The following is a 17,712-nucleotide window of genomic DNA, read 5'->3' as shown; positions in this document are numbered from 1 at the left end:
CTAACAGGATCTCTCTCTCTCTCTCTCTCTCTCTCTCTCTCTCTCTCTCTCTCTCTCTCTCTCTTCTCTCTCTCCCCTGACTCCCACCTTCTCCCAGATCCTAGGACTCCATCTGCTTTCAACTTGCCATCCAGGTCTTCTGTGTACCCAAGGTGATGTGAATACATAGTTTGATTCAATGTTGGCAATCTTAATTTCTAACTAGTTTTGGGGAAATTAACAAATGATTTTTAAAAACTCACAAAATTATGCTGAAAATGAAGACATACTAGACCATAATCTTGGCAGGCATTTTGTTTATAATTTGTATAATCAAGAATAGAATGTCCCTGTTGTACATTATATATATTTATTTGTATATATTCGGTATTTATATACTTCAATAGAAAGAGACATAAAAAAGCCTTTCAAATGAGGCATGACACACAACACTTGACACTCTTATTTACAATAGAGATGTACTTTCTACATGGCTATAATAGATGTGAGTTTACAAAGACAGAAGAACACCCCTGTAAAAAAGGGGTGCACCATGCAGCTGGACGTTTATTGCCATTAATTCTCACGATGTCCAGGCAGCATATTGGAGTTAGAAATGGCATCTGATTGGTGGAAAAGATGATGGTCATCAGATTGGTCCTGGTCCCATTAACCGCTAGCTGCACGGCCTTTCAGATGACCAGGGAATGGCAAACATAGCTGATGGGAAACAAAAACACAACGTGGAACGCGCTCATCAGAGGGGCTGGAAAGGAGCAGCAGCTACAGACCTGTACCATCCTTCGCTGAGCACAGGCCCTGGTTCAGGACAGGAGGCACAACCTCCTGGGCTGCACGAGTGGGAATAACCCCCGCCCCACCCAGGCTACAGGGCGGACTCTTCTCTGCCTGGAAGGAGGCAGAGTTTACACTCAGGATTGAGGCCAGAATTCAGAAAAAAATACCCTGTGGGCAAGTGACCAGAGGCCTTAGAGAACCTATCATGTGTTAAGACCCAGGATGCAATGACCTACAGAGAAACACTAATTCCAAGGGGCAGAAGTCTGCCTTCCAGCACATTCACCCCGGCCCCCAACACTCCACTTGGGTTTGAAGAAATCTACACGAGTCTTCAGTGAAATTGCCCATTTAGACCTGTTTCCCATACTTGCATTTGTTCAAAGCCACAATGCTAGGCCTCAAGGTCCTAAACTTCTTAGAAGGGCAGGGCCTTTTGTGAACCACAAATGCCTTTTGTGAACCACAGCATCAATGACACGGTGACAGTCAAGGTGCTGAAATTCTATGTCCTAAGTGGGAGCTTTCACTTCCAGCTGAGGGCTGCACTGGGTGAGGGCCATCCCTATCTCTAGAGTCACGCTCTCTTGTACATCTAAAAGATGCAGCTCAGCCCAGTGTCCTCGGGCTTCTGGGCCACCTTCAATACCTGCTGCTTTTCAAATCTCCCCCTCCCATCTCCTAACAATCTCATATGACCTTCAGTCTGGCTGTGGCACTCAGACAAGCTCTGCGTTTGTCCCTGTTCTCTGTTGATTTTCTCGATGGTGACCTTTCCTAGCCCTTGATTTTCCTAAGGCAAGAAGACATTTCTGTTGAAAGATAACCAGCACCCTTCTCAGAGCTAGCTCCCCTGAGGTTTGAGTCCAGCAACTCCTCTGATAAGACGTAGTTCTCCTTCCATGGAGTGGAGAAGCAGCTGGCCATGTTTTGAGTTTTTTGCAACTGTGTCGGATGCTAACAGTATTCTTTGGAAGTAGGTCAGCAGGAGCTTCGAACCCAACATGCATTTATTTTAGTGCCTTTTCTGCCAGGGTGAGTCTCACTCAAGTTTCCCTTACTACTGACAGAATTAAGCAATTAAAAACAAATTTTATGGGCCAGGGCTATGCATAGAGAAATCCTGGGGATGTAAATAGAGAAATTTGTTTAATAGGTTCCCCATGGTTGTTTTGTTTTCACACACTTGTGTTGACCAGTAGCATCATCTAATCGTTCCTTACTGAAAGTCACAGTTTACAAAATAAAATTGGGATTTATAATTCATTCCTCTGTGCCTTGTTTAGAAAACACAAAGAGTGAATGAGACAATGAGAATCACATTTTTGCTGAACCAGTAGCACATTGGAATCTGTAATGGGTTCTGCTTACACAAATAAGTTCCACTTTTGCACAGAGGTTAACCTGAGTTTTGAAATGCTTATCAAATGATAAAGCTATGAGCTAATAACATATTGGACAAATCTAGTCGTATTGGAGCAATCTCTCTGTGACACAACAGTGCTTTAAAAAGCTCACCTCTGCCACCTGTTGCGTTTCTTTACTTTCTCATGTTTATTTTTTTTTCAAGAAAGCAACTGAAAAGAGTCTTGAGGTGGCTAGATCAATTCAAGCAAGGTTTTTTTTTTTTTTTTTTTTGTCTATCCCGTACTTTTCTGGGCTTTTCCAAATACTCAGAACAAAAGCACCCCATGTGTCCAGATCCACCCAGCCTCCATCCCCCCAGCTGGAACTCTGCCCTAGACTATAGAGGTCCATACAAGCATGTGTCAGCTCAAGCTCTCAACAGATTTTATAGACTCCTGGCGAGTTGCCCAAGGCTTGTCCCAGTCACGTCACTATTTGAAGTAGTTGAGTCCTGCCACCAAGAAAAACTTCTCCAGGAAGAGCTCCGAGTCCAGCACTGCGATGTGGGCAGCTCGGCCGATGAGGGTGTTGGCAGTATTGGGCAGGGCGTGGAACACGTTGTGTCGGATCAGAGTGCAGTCCTTGGCTTCCACCAGGGGGCCCAGAAGGTTGTTGATCATTTCCGCATAAACTGGCCCTGGAAAGAGGGCAGGAGAATGTGAACCCAGTGCGGAAGTCAGCAGTGGAGTCCAGGGCAGAAAAGCACCGGATCTACATCAGGCTCCTCTTCCAGGGCACACCTTCAAAACCCAGTTCCCAACCTCCTCTCAGTGCTGACAAAGTGAGAATGAATACAAGCAGTTTTTATGGGCCGTTTTGATTATAGCAACGGGTATTCAGAAGAGGAACTCCACACAATGGCCCATGATCTTGCACCCGATAACCAGGACAGAAATGGGGTGGGTGGTGATCCCTGGTGAGAGCCACCAGAGAGGAAAGATCCCCAGGAGACTATTTCAGGGGCCTGGCTGAACTGAGACACAGTTTACCCTTAACATTTAATACATTTTTTCCTCTGATAAAGCACTGTTGTACCTTGATGGACTTTGGGGGTAGGAGACAATTATCTGCAAAACAGGGTCATGCATACAGTGGCCTTTTCTCTAGGTCCTAGAGAAAGAAGTTGGAGAGATCCTTTATTTCAGAATTTTCAAAAAAAAAAATATTAGGACTTCTTCCAGAAAAAAAAAAGGAACAGCCACCTGTAAGTTAAATCTTACATCAAGTCTCGCTGTATGTTTTAAATTGCACCGATGAAGCCACATTCCTTCTCTGGTCATCTGAAAATATAACTGAAGACATGAACTCAAAGAGATTGCTCATTTTCCCCAAGGTGACTGACAGGACCAATAATCAATCTATCATAACTTAACATCTTTTGAAGAAGACCAACTTTTTTAAAGATTTATTTTATTTTTATTGCAAAGTCAGATATACAGAGAGGAGAGACGGAAAGGAAGATCTGTCCAAAGATTCACTCCCCAAATGACTGCAATGGCCGGTGCTGTGCCAATCCGAAGCCAGGAGCCAGGAACTTCTTCCAGGTCTCCCATGCGGCTGCAGGGTCCCAAGGCTTTGGGCCGTCTTGACTGCCTTCCCAGGCCACAAGCAGGGAGCTGGATGGGAAGTAGAGCCGCCAGGATTAGAACTGGCGCCCGTATGGAATCCCAGCGAGTTCAAGGCGAGGACTTTTTAGTTGCTACGCCACCGCTCCAGGCCCAGAATACCAAGTTTTATAAATTCCTAGCTCTTGAACTCCTCCCAAATGGGAAACATGTTATAAAAGGTCTCAGTCTTACTAGCAATCACTTTGGGTTGCAGACTTGAGCCAAAGCCCTGGGGACAGAGCCTTGTGTTGGCTAGGATTCCAGGGACTGCGGGCAGGGAGCCTCAGTCAGCCCTCCAGGACTGTCTTCTCAGCTATAAAATTGGAATAACAATGCCTTATTCAATGACACCGAGAAATCATTGATTAAATTGTGATAGATCCATTTATCTACTTTTTAAAAATTTGTTGACATTTATGTTTTATTAACACGGGCAAATGAATATGGCATCAGGCTAAATGGAATCATGCTACAAAATTATAACTTTTGAAGTTACAAACACATGCAAAGAGACCAGCATAAAACATTACTGGTACCTGGTGGTAAAGGTCAAATCAGTTATCATAATAATGAGCTCTGCTAATTTCAACTCTCCCATGTGCTGGATAATTGAGGACTTTCCCATCACGAACAACGTTGTGTCAGAGTGCACCACATGCTGCTTTTCAGTGAAAGCCATGCTGTTCATATACTAGCAGCCATTTCAGGATGGCCTTCCGTTCACCAACACCTTTGTCACAGGTGCTGCGTCACAAGCCTTTGTTACAGGCGCTGCGTCACAAGCCTTTGTTACAGGCGCTGCGTCACAAGCCTTTGTTACAGGCGCTGCGTCACAAGCCTTTGTTACAGGTGCTGCGTCACAAGCCGTAAGTGCATCCGTGTGTACACTAGCAGCACTGCCAGCACACTAGAAGATTACTTGTTAGATGTCTTAAAACACAATGGAAATAGTGTTTACTTTTCCAAAAAATTGAAATGCTTGACACAAGCCCATCTTCTGCTCGTGTTGCCCAAACAACTGCTCTGCATCCTGTGAAACCCGCACAGATGCCTTCTCTATGGACCCGTACCTGACCAGGCACTGTGGTACCTGCAAGTGTGCGCATGCACTCGCCTGCTGGCTCATCCCATGGCATTCTCACAGCCACTGTCTCCTTCTTCCCCAACCAGAACACAGGCAGGGTCTGCCTCCCCATGTTCTACACCCCAAGCATCCACTGCTATGGCTGCTGAGGCCACACAGTAGGAAGGAGCATGCAACTGTTTATTACAGAAAATGAATATCCTGCACACACACACACACACACACACACACACAAGATCCTCTAGACCAATCAGATGTAAAATGCACACAGCACCATCCAGGCACCCCAGTAGGCAGAGTCAAGCCAGTTTCATTGATTTACTCTCACTAGTCCATCAGAAAGTCTCTAAGCAGTAGGCAGACGCCACTTACCTGTGTGTCTGTCTTTGAGAGCAGTTGTACACATTTCAATCCTGGCCGAGTGAAAGGGCACATAGCGGTCCTGGGGCGATGCGACTAGCACGACGTTTTTAAAGTACTGCAGTCCTAGAACAGGAAGCCAGGTGCATTTTATACACTCAAGTCACTTGAACTGAAACCCCTTTTGGTTTTCACACACTTTACAGACTCATTTTGCAGGGAAAACAGAGCCCAGACCTGGGCCCCAGGCTGCTACCCTGCCAGAGAGCTTGTGCAGTGAGGTTAGGCAGTGCACACACCAGGCATGCAGGGCAGCAGGTGCCTACAAGAGGCTGAGAGGAGCATGCTCTACACCTGGCCTTTGCTGCTTCACAGGGAAATGAAAACTTTGCTTGAATCACCTGTAGAAGCTAAGAAGCAACAGCAAGCTACCCTGAATGGTGAGCAGCAGGAGAAAAAGCCTTCTGGAGTTAGATGATGCTGAAGAGTTCCAGGAAGAAGGACATCTGAGTCTACTGGTCCCTCGTAGCCACAACAGCTCACTGCATTCCAGCGTTCATCAGGTCACCCACTTTAGCTCCCAGCCCATCTTCCTGCAATGTGTCCACCTCACTGCATTCCAGCCTTCATCAGGTCACCCACTTTAGCTCCCAGCCCATCTTCCTGCAATGTGTCCACCTCACTGCATTCCAGCCTTCATCAGGCCACCCACTTTAGCTCCCAGCCCATCTTCCTGCAATGTGTTCACCTCACTGCATTCCAGCCTTCATCAGGCCACAGAGCAGAGTGGCATCAGAGTGCATCTCCATTGTCCTCCAGGCCCGGCAAGGCACCGCAGCTCCTGCCTCTGTCCACGATCTCACTCCCCACATGCTGCTGATGCTCTCAGTCATGTAACCCTGCACAGAAGTGTGCCTCTTCACTAAGATCTGATCCAGATCACACTGGGGCAGCCGGTGTCCAATGCTGGCCCATACAAGGGTGGAGAGGACAGGGAGTGACAATCACTCTCCTGTCCTGCTTTAGGACAGCTCTGTGTGGCCATCTCAGCATCTGAGCTCCCCCAGGGGAAACACCAAGACCCTGATCCTGCCTTCCTCTCCCTACTTCAGGAAATAACTGAGCACACAAGTACACACAGTAACTAAGGTTCTTGTGCAAGGAAGTCTGTGGCTTTGCCTGATTCATTTTTATGGAGATAGAAAGTATCAACAGAGTTGGTGCCTAGAGAGTAATGGAGGACTGTGAAGCAGGGCAGACCCTGGACCAGGCCAGCATGCTTGGCAGGACTGGGCAGGCCCAACAGTTGGCCCATCAGTTGGACCACTCAGTCCCCTGCCATCCTCTGAAGTAACATCCACAACACAAGCAGGTCTTCAATGGCCCTACACACTCTCCCAATACAGAGTGTGGGAGGTGTCACATCAGGTCAATGACAATGACTCATGTCCCCCACTCAGTCCGCATGAATGGACAAGCTTGCACCTTCCAGGTTCGTATGTGAATCTGTATACCTGGGGGAAGCTGGGCTTATGCGATTAGAACACGAGATGATGGGTGGTGGGACAAGTGCTGTGGTCCCACATGGGAGGTCCACATTCCCTGCCCCAGTGCCTGAGACTGAATCCCACCACTACTCTCATGCAGCTTCCTGTGGATGTGCAACTTAAGAGCAAAAGGCGATGGGTAAGTACTTGGGATCCTACGACCTATGTAGGAGACCTACATGGAGTTTCTGGTTCCTGGCCTTGGCATGGTCCAACCCCGGCTCTTGCAGGAATTTACAAAGTTAACCAGCAGAAGAAAGATTCACTCTCTCCCTCTAGCTCTCTCTCTCACTTTCTCCTCATTCGCAATGATCTCATTCATTTATTCTCACTCTGCCACTCTTCCTTTCAAATGATGAAAAATAACACTTTGAAAAATGGTAATAAAAGATTACTAGAGAGTAGAAGCTTTAGCATGTTTGTCGTGAGATGACCCCCCACCACACGCACACACATCCTCTGATCTGCGTCTCCCATGTGCCCTGCAGGAGAAGGGCTGAGGACGCTGAGTCTTTGCAGAGCTGTTGGCTTCCCCAAGAGTGGGAGACACACTCTGGGAGTGCATCACTGTAGCGTTAAGGCTGAGGTGTGTCTCAGGGGTCAGACCTAAAGCTCAGACTGGAGCCCGGAGCTGCACGGGGTACTGCCCTACCTGTTTTTTGGCTTAGCTGGTACAAGAAACATTTGCGTAAGTCAGCGTTATCCCTGAAGGTCAGCTGCAGAAGGGACCCAGATTTCTTCAGTTTCTGCATGAGCCACAAGCCTAGGAAAAACAAAGCAAAATAAAACACAAAGCCAAACGGAATTGATCAACTATGAATCTAAAGAATAAGAGAGTAGTAGGCGTTTCAGCAAACATTTGAGTCATCAGAAGTAAATTTGCATTCTCATGTTTAAATTGTCCACAAAATGACACAACCACAGGCACCTGGGGCCATGGCACCAGTTGTGTCCTCTGCTTCTGCCCTCCTCCTGAAAACAAAGCCCTTGGAGGAAACGTGTACATCCTGCCAGGATGCTGGGGAACACAGCAGCGTCTCATTCACAGCCCTTGCATCCGACTTCTGCTGCCACTGACATGGATGAGTGGATTGTATCACCCCCAAACAAATGCTTTTGATAAAATACCAGGAAGTGAACAAGAGCCACAGTGTAAATGTGCTTGAGTGCAAAGGCAGAGCTACAAGATGTTCCACACCACTCTAGATAGGTGTGATCAGAATCGCCGGCGATCATCTTAGCTTGTCCTGACATCACAATGTCTCTATGACCGGGGAAGGAAATACGCTTAAATTCATTCATCTCTGTATAAGGATCCTGATTTGTAAGGAAGGCTAATATGACAGAGGAAGAGATTTCTGTCTGTTCTGAAGTTGTCCAATATGTCATGCCCTTAAAATAACATAAAAGCCACTAATGGACTTATCATGTGACCCTAATACTATATGACAGATTTGGACAGTCAGGCTATCTTTGAGCCATGCAGGTTAAATAAAGCCAGTTTGTGGCACTGGTATCCCATATGGGTACTGGTTTGTTTCTGGCTTCTCTACTTCTGATTCAGCTCGCTGCTATTGGCCTGGAAAAGCAGGAGGTGACCCAAGCGTTTGGGCCTGTGCACCCATGTGGGGGACCTGCATGAACCACCTGGCTCCTGGCTTTGGCCTTGCCCAGTGTTCAGTTGCAGACATTTAGGAAATCTCAGCTGTCTGTGTCTCCCTTGAACTATATAACTCTGATTTACAAACAAATAAATTCTTACAAAACATATCTCAACATTAACGTCTACTAAAACATTTGCTAGACACACAACATATTAAACTATTGTGACACAGACCGCATGCCACACATGGCCTTCCAAATACCACGCCGCATCACTTCCCCAGTTCGCGTCTTGGAGGTGCAATCACCATGGTCTACAGGGCGAGTCCTTCATCACCTCTCCCTAGCTTCCTAGGTCTGCAGGACACGCGCTGTGCTGCTGCCACACAGCAGTGTCCCACTGTGCTGGTCACATTAGGCGTCTGTGCAGTTACACATACCATTTATTCTGCACAGAAAACTCTCCCCACTTTCACTGTCTTGGAAAACCCACTCGTTTTTCAAAACATACATGCCTTGCTTTTTCACCCCCTGTGAGAGCCTCGATGACAAGAGCAAACAGGCAGCAGAGAACTCACGCACGTGCCACTGTCCATGATCGTCAGCGAGCTTTGCCTTCCTTCCTGTTTAGCCCCTAACACTGCTGGGACACACTCATGCATGCAGCGTCTCTCTCTTTCTCTCTCTCTTTCTGTCTCTCTCTCTGTCTCTCTCTCTCTCACACACACACACACGTCATAAACACCCTCAGCATCCGTGTTCTGAGCTTCTGCCCATTCAGCCGATTGTGGATTAAAACTATTGGTAAGAAAACTGCATCTGTACTGAGCATATACGGATCCTTTTCCTTGTGATAATTTCCTGGGAAATCTGGCATCACAACTATTTGCACACATTTGCACTGCAGATGATAGTCTAAGTGATCTAGGGATCATTTACATTACATAGGAGCAATGTGCAGCTTTATGCAAAACACTTCATTAAAATGCACAGGCCCCTGGGCACTCAGGAACTATCAGGAGTCCAGGAACCACGTCTGCAAGGGTCCTTTGGGACAACTGCAAACATACATGTGTGTTATATGCACGCCTACATGTAAACACATGTCATGAATGTACACAAACACAGAGATAGATAAACATATACAAACCTTCATGTACATATGATCTACATGTCAAAGAGTCAGTAAACTGAGAAGCACAGTGATTAAATGTCCTGGAGTTCTCCTAAGTGTCTGACTCAGGACCTAACCTCTCCCTGCGGTCCACACCCACTTCTCTCTAATACAGCATTGCTCCTGTCAGTCTCTCCAAGCGAACCTCAGGGACGTCGCTTTCGTGTTTGCAGAAGTGTAAAGGAGCAAAGGCCTTGAGAAGCATTTAGCCTAACTCCACCGAGGTCATGAGCAAAGGGGTTCCATGCCTGAGCCAGGTTCTTGTCATGCCCTCACACCCCACACTTTAACAAGGCTCCAAAGTCCCAGGGTCCCAGCAACAAGAACTTCTTCTTGGTACCTAGTGTCCTGGCTTAATCCACTATGAGGACTAACACGCCTTGGAAACATCTTACCTGTGCTGACCAGGGCACTATTGTTGTACAGGGTCCCTAGGTGAGGCCCGGACAATGACAGGAACGTGTGCAGTTTGTTGAGGTAATACCGGAAGCGGGGCCGAGTGAGGACAGATCGGATGATGATGTTGCCAAGAGAATGGCCAATGAAGCTGGAAAGAGAGAAACCATGCAAGTGAGTGTGACCCACAGAGTAGCTGGCGGACAAGTGCTTGCTGGAGGCGCTGAGGCATCAGCCACCTCCCCCACTCACACACCGGATTTAGGAAACCTCGGCAGAGGAAACAGTGGCCAAGGATTCACCCTTTCTGCAGGTGTAAAGGCTGGCTGTGTGAGGCCTGGCTTGGTTTTTTGGAACTGGCTGGCCAGAGGACAGCTGATGGGCCTGCCCTCAGCTTGCATTGACTGACACCCTGCTGCAGGTACACTGCTTCTCAGAGACCCATAATCGCTGTTCTCGCTGCAGCCAGCAAGTAAAAGCCATGGGCGCTAGCCCGTGACGTAGCTTTGCTTCACTGGATCTGTTCACTTGTCCCTCTGCACTGCAGACATCAGGATGGACAGACTAGCCCTGACACCTACAGAGGATGACACACCTAGAAGGCTTGGCGTGATGGCTTTCTAATGGAATGCCCCCAAATGCAAGCTAGTGTCACTCCAGCCCCTTCAACAGTGACCTCTGGCTAGGTGCTACAGTGTGGGCAGAAAAACAGTACTGACTGATACCCTCTCAAGAGGCAGACAATACATGAATGCGATTTACAATTCACCCTTTTAGTGCTAGTTCATTCTGCTTAGACAAGGAGACTGACATTGGGGGATTTGGAAAGGTCGTGTAAGGTTACACATCAGATTTATGATAGCTACGATTCAAACCTGCAAGGGCTAGAACCTAGGAATATTTGTCTTAAATCTACTACTATTCCTACTAAGCAAGAACAAATGTTTATTATTCCTCACACATACTATGACCTAGTCTGGATATGTCAACCAATCGTCCTGCCAATTGCTGCTTTGAATGAAATATACTCCATGAAAATCACAAGCCAACTTATCCCAAAAGGCAGAAAAGGCCTTAGACCGTGTTTGAACACAGCGCACTCAAAAGTGTCACCTCCTTCACTCAGAATGAGCTCCCCACACATTCCTGTTACCTGATCCTGGATATGGACAGGTTGTACAACTGGATGTGTTGGATGATCTCATCTAGTAGCCGATCCGTCATGGTGTCAAAATCTGCAAACGTGTCCATCTAGAAGGCAGAGAGGAAAAGGGGTGGCCTAGGTCCTGGACAAGGACCCCCAAACCACCCAGGCCTTAGGAAGGATGGCCAAAGACCCAGGAACATAAAAATAGGACAAATGGCATGTGTGCCATTAAGTAGCTGAAGGGCCGGCTTGGCCCTGGCACTGCTATAACGACAAGCAGTACATCTTGGAAACAAGAATGGGAGTCATGGGGAAGAATTAGAGTTAAGATCCTCCACACTTAAAAGAAAAAACCCTCATGCAGGCAGCTTGCACTGGGCTCCAGCCCAAGCTGAGCACTAGTCATTGCTGTCACTGTGGGATGAACCAGAGGGTAGCACTCCCTTGCTCACTCACTTCCTCTCTCTTCCTCTCAAATACATAAACAGAAATACTGAAATCAGCAAATCTTCATGCAAAAGGAGAGTGCCACTAATGTCCCTGCTTACAAGATTCACAACTTTCAAGAATTCACAACAAAGCATTGTGAGGCATAATCAGGGCACAGAGACAAGCCCTTCCAAAGCAAGTGCAGAGAGCTGACTCCGTGGCTCTGCAGGGCGCCGGGCGTGGACCTGCATGGCATGGGGCTGGAAAGGTACACTCTGAAGACGGGTTTCCTAATCTTAGTGCTAACTTACAACACTCACTTTCCCTAAAACGTGAGCATGGCTGGCATGCATTGCAGGTGCAAAACCTTTGCTGCTCACTCACCTGCTCCCCCGTCTGAATTCCTTCCTCTCTTAGCACTGGATCACATCTAGTTACACAGGAAAGGCGGGGTACACCGGCATGATCTTCCTCTCCAGCTCATATGGATAAGGAACCCTGAGCATCTGTCAGGGCCTCCTCTCTGCTTCTCTAAGGAGACGGTGGTATCAACATGCAATGTGTTGTGACATGAGGTGAGGACTTAGGACTAAAATAAATCTTCGTGTGCTAACAGAAATCCTCTTTCCACCTTTGTCTCTTAGTGCCGTCTGGTGTCTGGCCTTGAACGCAGCAGGTGGTATAAAAGGCAAATGGAACCAAGCACAGGCTGAAGGAACACTATCTTTCGCAGTCTGCTGGTTCCCATTATCAACGGTCATTAGTAATGACCACTTACTTGTATGTAGTTCCACGCCTCCAGAAAACGCATGGGGTATGCCAATGCCAAGTACCATTGGGGTAGGAATCAGTACTACTTCGGGCAGCCCCATCTCTTGACCATGAATTTTTTAAGGTTTCATTAATTCTGAGACTTCAGTAAGGTCTCAGACTTTGCCTTCCTGGATATGGTAATGACTGTAGCAGTCACCCCTGACTTAGAACAGTCATTGGTTACACATGCCTGAAAGTCCCCAGTGCGGATCAATAAACACATCTGCAAATAACTAATGCCTACGTTGCTTCTACTCCAAAGTCCTATGACAGTCAAAGGTGACAACTGACCCAGAGGGTCTCCTTCCTCAGCCTTGTTCACCCTCCTGAAGGAAATCACTAAGTCTTCTCTCTCCCAACGGTCAGGTGGTTACAAGGTACCCTCTGCTTCATGTGCAGCCATCAATCGTCATGGCCCCAGTGTAAGACATGGCCCTGCATTCCAGCAGTTCTGAGGCTCTGGTTGCCATACCTGATTCTTCTCAGACATGAGGAAGTCCAGCTTCCCTCCGGGGAGGCCCAGTTCTATGAAAGTCTTCACAAGTCGGAGGTCTGCACTGTTCCCTAAAGAGACAACCCCAACACGCGTTAATTACAGGAAAGGTGATGAAACACAGGGGTTTCTGTTTGTACTTCCTTCATTTCCTCTGTGTCTTTCTAATGTTTTGGTAAGCCCATAATCAAATTAACTAATCAACTAAAAAAAAAAAAAAAGAAAAAAGACAAACACCTGTTCGCTTGTTGCCCTTACTCCCCATTCACACACACACACACACACACACACACACTTCCTAGGGGTTCTATAACAAATTCCCTAATGGATTATCATGTGTCTTGGGATGTCTGTCCACAGGAACAGCTGCAGGTACCGTCTCCCTTTTTTTCCGGAGCAAATCCTATTTGCCCAAGAGGTTTTGATGCAGGGCCCCCTAATGTCTTATATGGCATAATCTGACTCCCAAAAGCTCCCTTTAAATTCCTTGTTCGAAACACAGACTATTGAGCTATCAAGTTCTCCCACTAACATGAAAAGAAACAAGCCCCTGAAATAGGCAGTTATGGCATAGCTATTTAAAAAAGATAATATCCCTTGGGAACAAGAATCAGACAGAGCAAGCTTCCTGGAAGCCTAACAAGCGAGCATTCGTGCAGAGAAGTAATAGGCCAATAATTTGGGACTTTTGCTAACAGCAGAGGCATTAAGAACACAGAGAATCCATTCCTGAAATAAAACTTGTATGGAAAAATGCATTGGATATGAAAGAATAAGTTTAATATGCTGGTATCTTTCAAGCATGTCAAAGAGTTTCAACTGTAATGTTAATGAGCTTTGGGCCAACTCCTCAAGTTCACTGCTGTTAGGATGAAAGCTAGAAGCTATTTCTTTGGATACACAGGTTTCCCTCCTTTACCGTACAACATGTATTCCATGTTACATAGTTTCAAAGTGGCTTGTGAATCATAAGTGAGAATAAGTGCTATCATTCTTTATCATTCTTAGTGAAACTAGCCGGTGACTTGAAACAGGATTAATTAAAGTGTCAGATGGAATTCAGGGGAAACCGGGTGTTTCAGGGCAAGCCCATGCCTCATATTGGAGGATGAATCAACAGGTCCAACACAACCCTTGTTCGTGAGCCTTAGAACACAAATTGAACTTGCAGGGCCACAGTCATAACTGTCCATGTTCTTTCAGGAAACGTGTATTGTAGCCCACGAAGTTAAGGCTTTTTCTTTACTTCTGTCGTTTCACCGATTACACTTATGCTCTTTAATTCCACTTTTGCAACCATTGTTTAAACTCGCCTATTAGCACTCCAAGGCTTGAAAATGAAAATAAAAAGGCACAAGTGTTTGCATTTGCATTCAACATACAGAGTTTCAGAAAGGAATGAAATAACCCCATCCTCCAGTTACTGAGAAATAGCTTTTGGCAACTATGACTTGGTAGGGGCTTAACCTGAGAACATTAGCAGGAAGACAATCTTGGGCATTCCGCGCCACATAAAGAAGTGTGTAAATATTCACAACCATGGTTACATTTCTGTTAATGGAAATTGAATTTGAAATCACAGATCTTGCAAAGTTTTTAAGAGTTTGGACATACAAGGGAACTTCAAACACTTTGAAGTGGACCACAAAATTCAAACGTAAATTTACTTTGGCGCAAAACACTTTGGAAATCCACGCCTGAGATTCTCATAACATGCATTTTTCATGAATGGCTTCAAGATTCCTCAGATACACAGATTTGAAACAATTCTTTGTGAAGAAGAAATGTATCCTTCAAACCTCTTAAAGGGTCTTGTTTGCCTGAGCTGGGAAAGACCCCTTCCTGAGCAGCTGTGGGTGGCTGTGGCCAGGACAGTAACACAGCCAGGCAGCTCTGTTCGCTGACATGGGATGGTCCTGGGGAAGCTAGTTCACTTTTGTGCTGTTACTCTTCTCTGACATGTATGATGGAAAAAAATGACCTAGCTATTATTTTAACAGATAAATTATGAGCCTCGTCTTGCCATGTACTAGCCCCTAATAAGAGATACAGGCCGGCCACCTATGATGTTAAACTAGTGAATGTGAGAAAGTTATCTTCAATTCCTGAAACTGTCAGAATTAATACAGGGTCATAGCACACTGCAAATGCCCTGTTAGTGAAAAGTGGATAACAACAGACCACATAACAGCTTGGGCTACTATCCTGAACTCCTCAAAATCAATCCATTTACTCATTTCACTCCATTTCTTCCGTTATTCAGACTGCCCCACTGACTCGTGGATTCTGTTAACTGATACATTTTAATTAGCTTTGCATTTCACTGATACATTTACCTCAGTAATGCATTAATCTTAGCATTCCTTCTCTTATTTTATACTTCTGTTTCATTAATTATTTCATTTCTTCATTAATTGCATTCATCCACATACTTATTCCTCTCATTTCTTCGCTGCATTAAATCGCTCATTTGTTTGTGGTTTACTTAGCAGATTTTTTGTGCCACAGAAGAATCCCCGTCAGGGCGGTAGGGGGGAGGCAAGGGCATACCATTCCCCTGGACTCCCAGTCTCTGCCATGCCCCGGTTACTTACTGAATATTTAACAAAATGAATGTCTGGTCTAAATTAATCCCCACATTTTATAGATTCTTTATATAGCACAAAACTTTGAGGAGAAAACTTTTTTGTTCGTTTGCACTCACCATCCAGGCCATGGACACAAACAACCAGGTGAATCCCATCTTCCAAATTTTCTTCCTCTTCCTCTGGTGGGAAATACGGTCTATCAGAAGCTAGGACAGATAAGTCACTGTACAGAAACTCTTCAATCTTCAGCTCTTTCTTAAATCTTTCTTTGGCCTGATAAAAGCTGGAGAACACACTAATTAATCCCACTAATTAATATGTAGTCAAGCTACACATTGCATGTAGAACAGGAAATGGGCGGGGTTAGCATGTTAGACTAACAAATATCCAAAACCAAAAGATCTGCTTGGTGGCAAATGCTGAATAGGAGAGCTGAGTGAGATGAAACAGTGAAGCTTTCTCCTGAAGCACTCGAAGGAAAGTGAAATTTCTACAGACTTGGATTAGACTTATCTCTACACGTTGCATGCACAGAACTCCTGAGCGTCTCTGAAGCTTCAGGCATCCATTCTACCAACGGAACATCCAAGCCGCCCACAAGCCTGGCCTAGCCTTGCTGCTTCAGTATTCTCTTCCAGCACTCCCAACCTCCAAAAAGGAAAGGTTTTACAGTTCCTGGCCAGGTATTTGATGGTGTTGCTTTACTTTCCTGCCTTGCTACATGGAGGTCTGTATGCCTGGGTGTTTTCCCATGCAGTTACAATGTTCTCTGCCTGGTCACCTGACAAGGTAGTGGGGAAGGGACTCAGCAAAGCAGATCATCAGAACAGAAACCTGACTTTGAAACCACTTTCTGCTGAGGGTTGAACGCTCATTACCTGAAATATGTGGGGTCGCAACTGCTTCAGATTTTGTGGGTCTTTCTTTTCAGATTTTGGAATATTTATACACAGAGAATGACATACCTTGGTGAAAAGATCCAAGTTTAAAATCAAATTCATCATCTCGTTTACTCTCTCTCTCTCTCTCTCTATATATATATATATATGTAATTTCATAGAAAATTTTTTAATTACAAGAGATAAAGCTTCAGACTGTAGAATTTCTCATGTGGCATTGTTTCTGTATTCAAAAGTTTTAGGTTTGGCGGGTTTGTTATTTTTGAATTTCAGATTAGGGATGCTCAAACTCTACATCATCCTTTCCCCAAGGTATGTCATCATCATCATCACAGTCCTTTGTATTTCCCTTTGGGCACAGATGCCATCTTCACTGAAAAGCTCCCCTGAAATACCAGCCATTTTCACAGCCACTGTGTCTCAGACAAACCAAGGCCTTGTCATGCTGGCTCCATGGTGCCCACAGACATTGTCATCTTTGTTCAGTCACAGAACTCAACTACTTCACAGATTTGTTGGCCTCCCTGATAGACTGTGAGCATAATAAAGTCAGGACAACCAAGCCAGGCACTGAGCAGTGTCTCTGGTGCTTGCCACACTGATAACAAGTCTCATCCATCATATATTTCAAATTCCTCACAAAATACAAGGTCCAATGTTGACCTACCTGCACAATTTCTTTGGGGCATATTAGTAATAGTAATGCATTAGTATTCTGCAAGCAAGCAATACAATATGATAAAATTGATAGAAAGATCATGTCACAAATCTTATCACATCCATCATTTATAGGTATAAGATCAGCGTGAACACAGACCCAACATTAGGAAGGGATGGGTTCTGGTACTGCAAGAAGAATCTTAAGATCAAAGGAGACTTGGAAGGCAACTCGGATAAGAAAGTATATATTCCCCCAAGGTTTGTTAAGAAACCTCTAAAAATGTGCCAAGACAGAAACAAGGTAGTTGTTAATGATAGCACAGAAGCACCAACATGTAAACAGCCATCTGCTGTAAATGATACGGTCATTAAGTCACGCTGCATCCACACAATGGATTACTGTGTGAATGTGAAGATGATGGTGTAAGGAGTAAATCTACAGATGAATTATGGAGAAACTGGAAACATCACAATCGTTAAAACAGAAGAATGTGATATGGCATAAAAGGAACACCGAGATGTCGGTGCACAAAAACAAACGTGGAAGACTCTTCACAGGAGCCACATTAAGGAGGCGAGCTTGTTGATGAGCCTGACTTCCTGTTACTATTCAGCATTTGCAAATCTGTATGACATGAATTTCAATTCAAATCTGAAAGAAAAAGCAAGCTGTCTCAATTTCGAAATAGCATGCATAAAGTTGAGAAATATGTGGCATGTTCTAGAATA

General features: G+C 45.4%; 1 protein-coding gene across 3 annotated transcripts in view; it reads right to left on the bottom strand.

Moving 5' to 3' along the window:
* Window positions 1-2,420: 2,420 nt before the first annotated feature.
* Window positions 2,421-17,712, bottom strand: part of FAM135B (family with sequence similarity 135 member B) — a 288,328-nt gene continuing 273,036 nt past the window's right edge. For all 3 annotated transcript variants that reach the window (XM_058668452.1, XM_058668449.1, XM_058668450.1), the window contains exons 14-20: window positions 15,541-15,707; window positions 12,816-12,907; window positions 11,108-11,205; window positions 9,954-10,105; window positions 7,435-7,545; window positions 5,248-5,361; window positions 2,421-2,821 (exon numbers count right to left, since the gene is read on the bottom strand). In XM_058668452.1, the coding sequence (XP_058524435.1) occupies window positions 2,616-2,821; window positions 5,248-5,361; window positions 7,435-7,545; window positions 9,954-10,105; window positions 11,108-11,205; window positions 12,816-12,907; window positions 15,541-15,707 (940 nt within the window). In that variant the 3' untranslated portion in view covers window positions 2,421-2,615. The remainder of the gene's footprint in view (window positions 2,822-5,247; window positions 5,362-7,434; window positions 7,546-9,953; window positions 10,106-11,107; window positions 11,206-12,815; window positions 12,908-15,540; window positions 15,708-17,712) is intronic.

This window comes from Ochotona princeps, chromosome 9 (assembly GCF_030435755.1).
Source record: "Ochotona princeps isolate mOchPri1 chromosome 9, mOchPri1.hap1, whole genome shotgun sequence".
Classification (NCBI taxonomy): Eukaryota; Metazoa; Chordata; class Mammalia; order Lagomorpha; family Ochotonidae; genus Ochotona; species Ochotona princeps.
The sequence above is the reverse complement of the archived record's forward strand: the minus strand, read 5'-3'. Positions and strand labels throughout refer to the sequence as shown.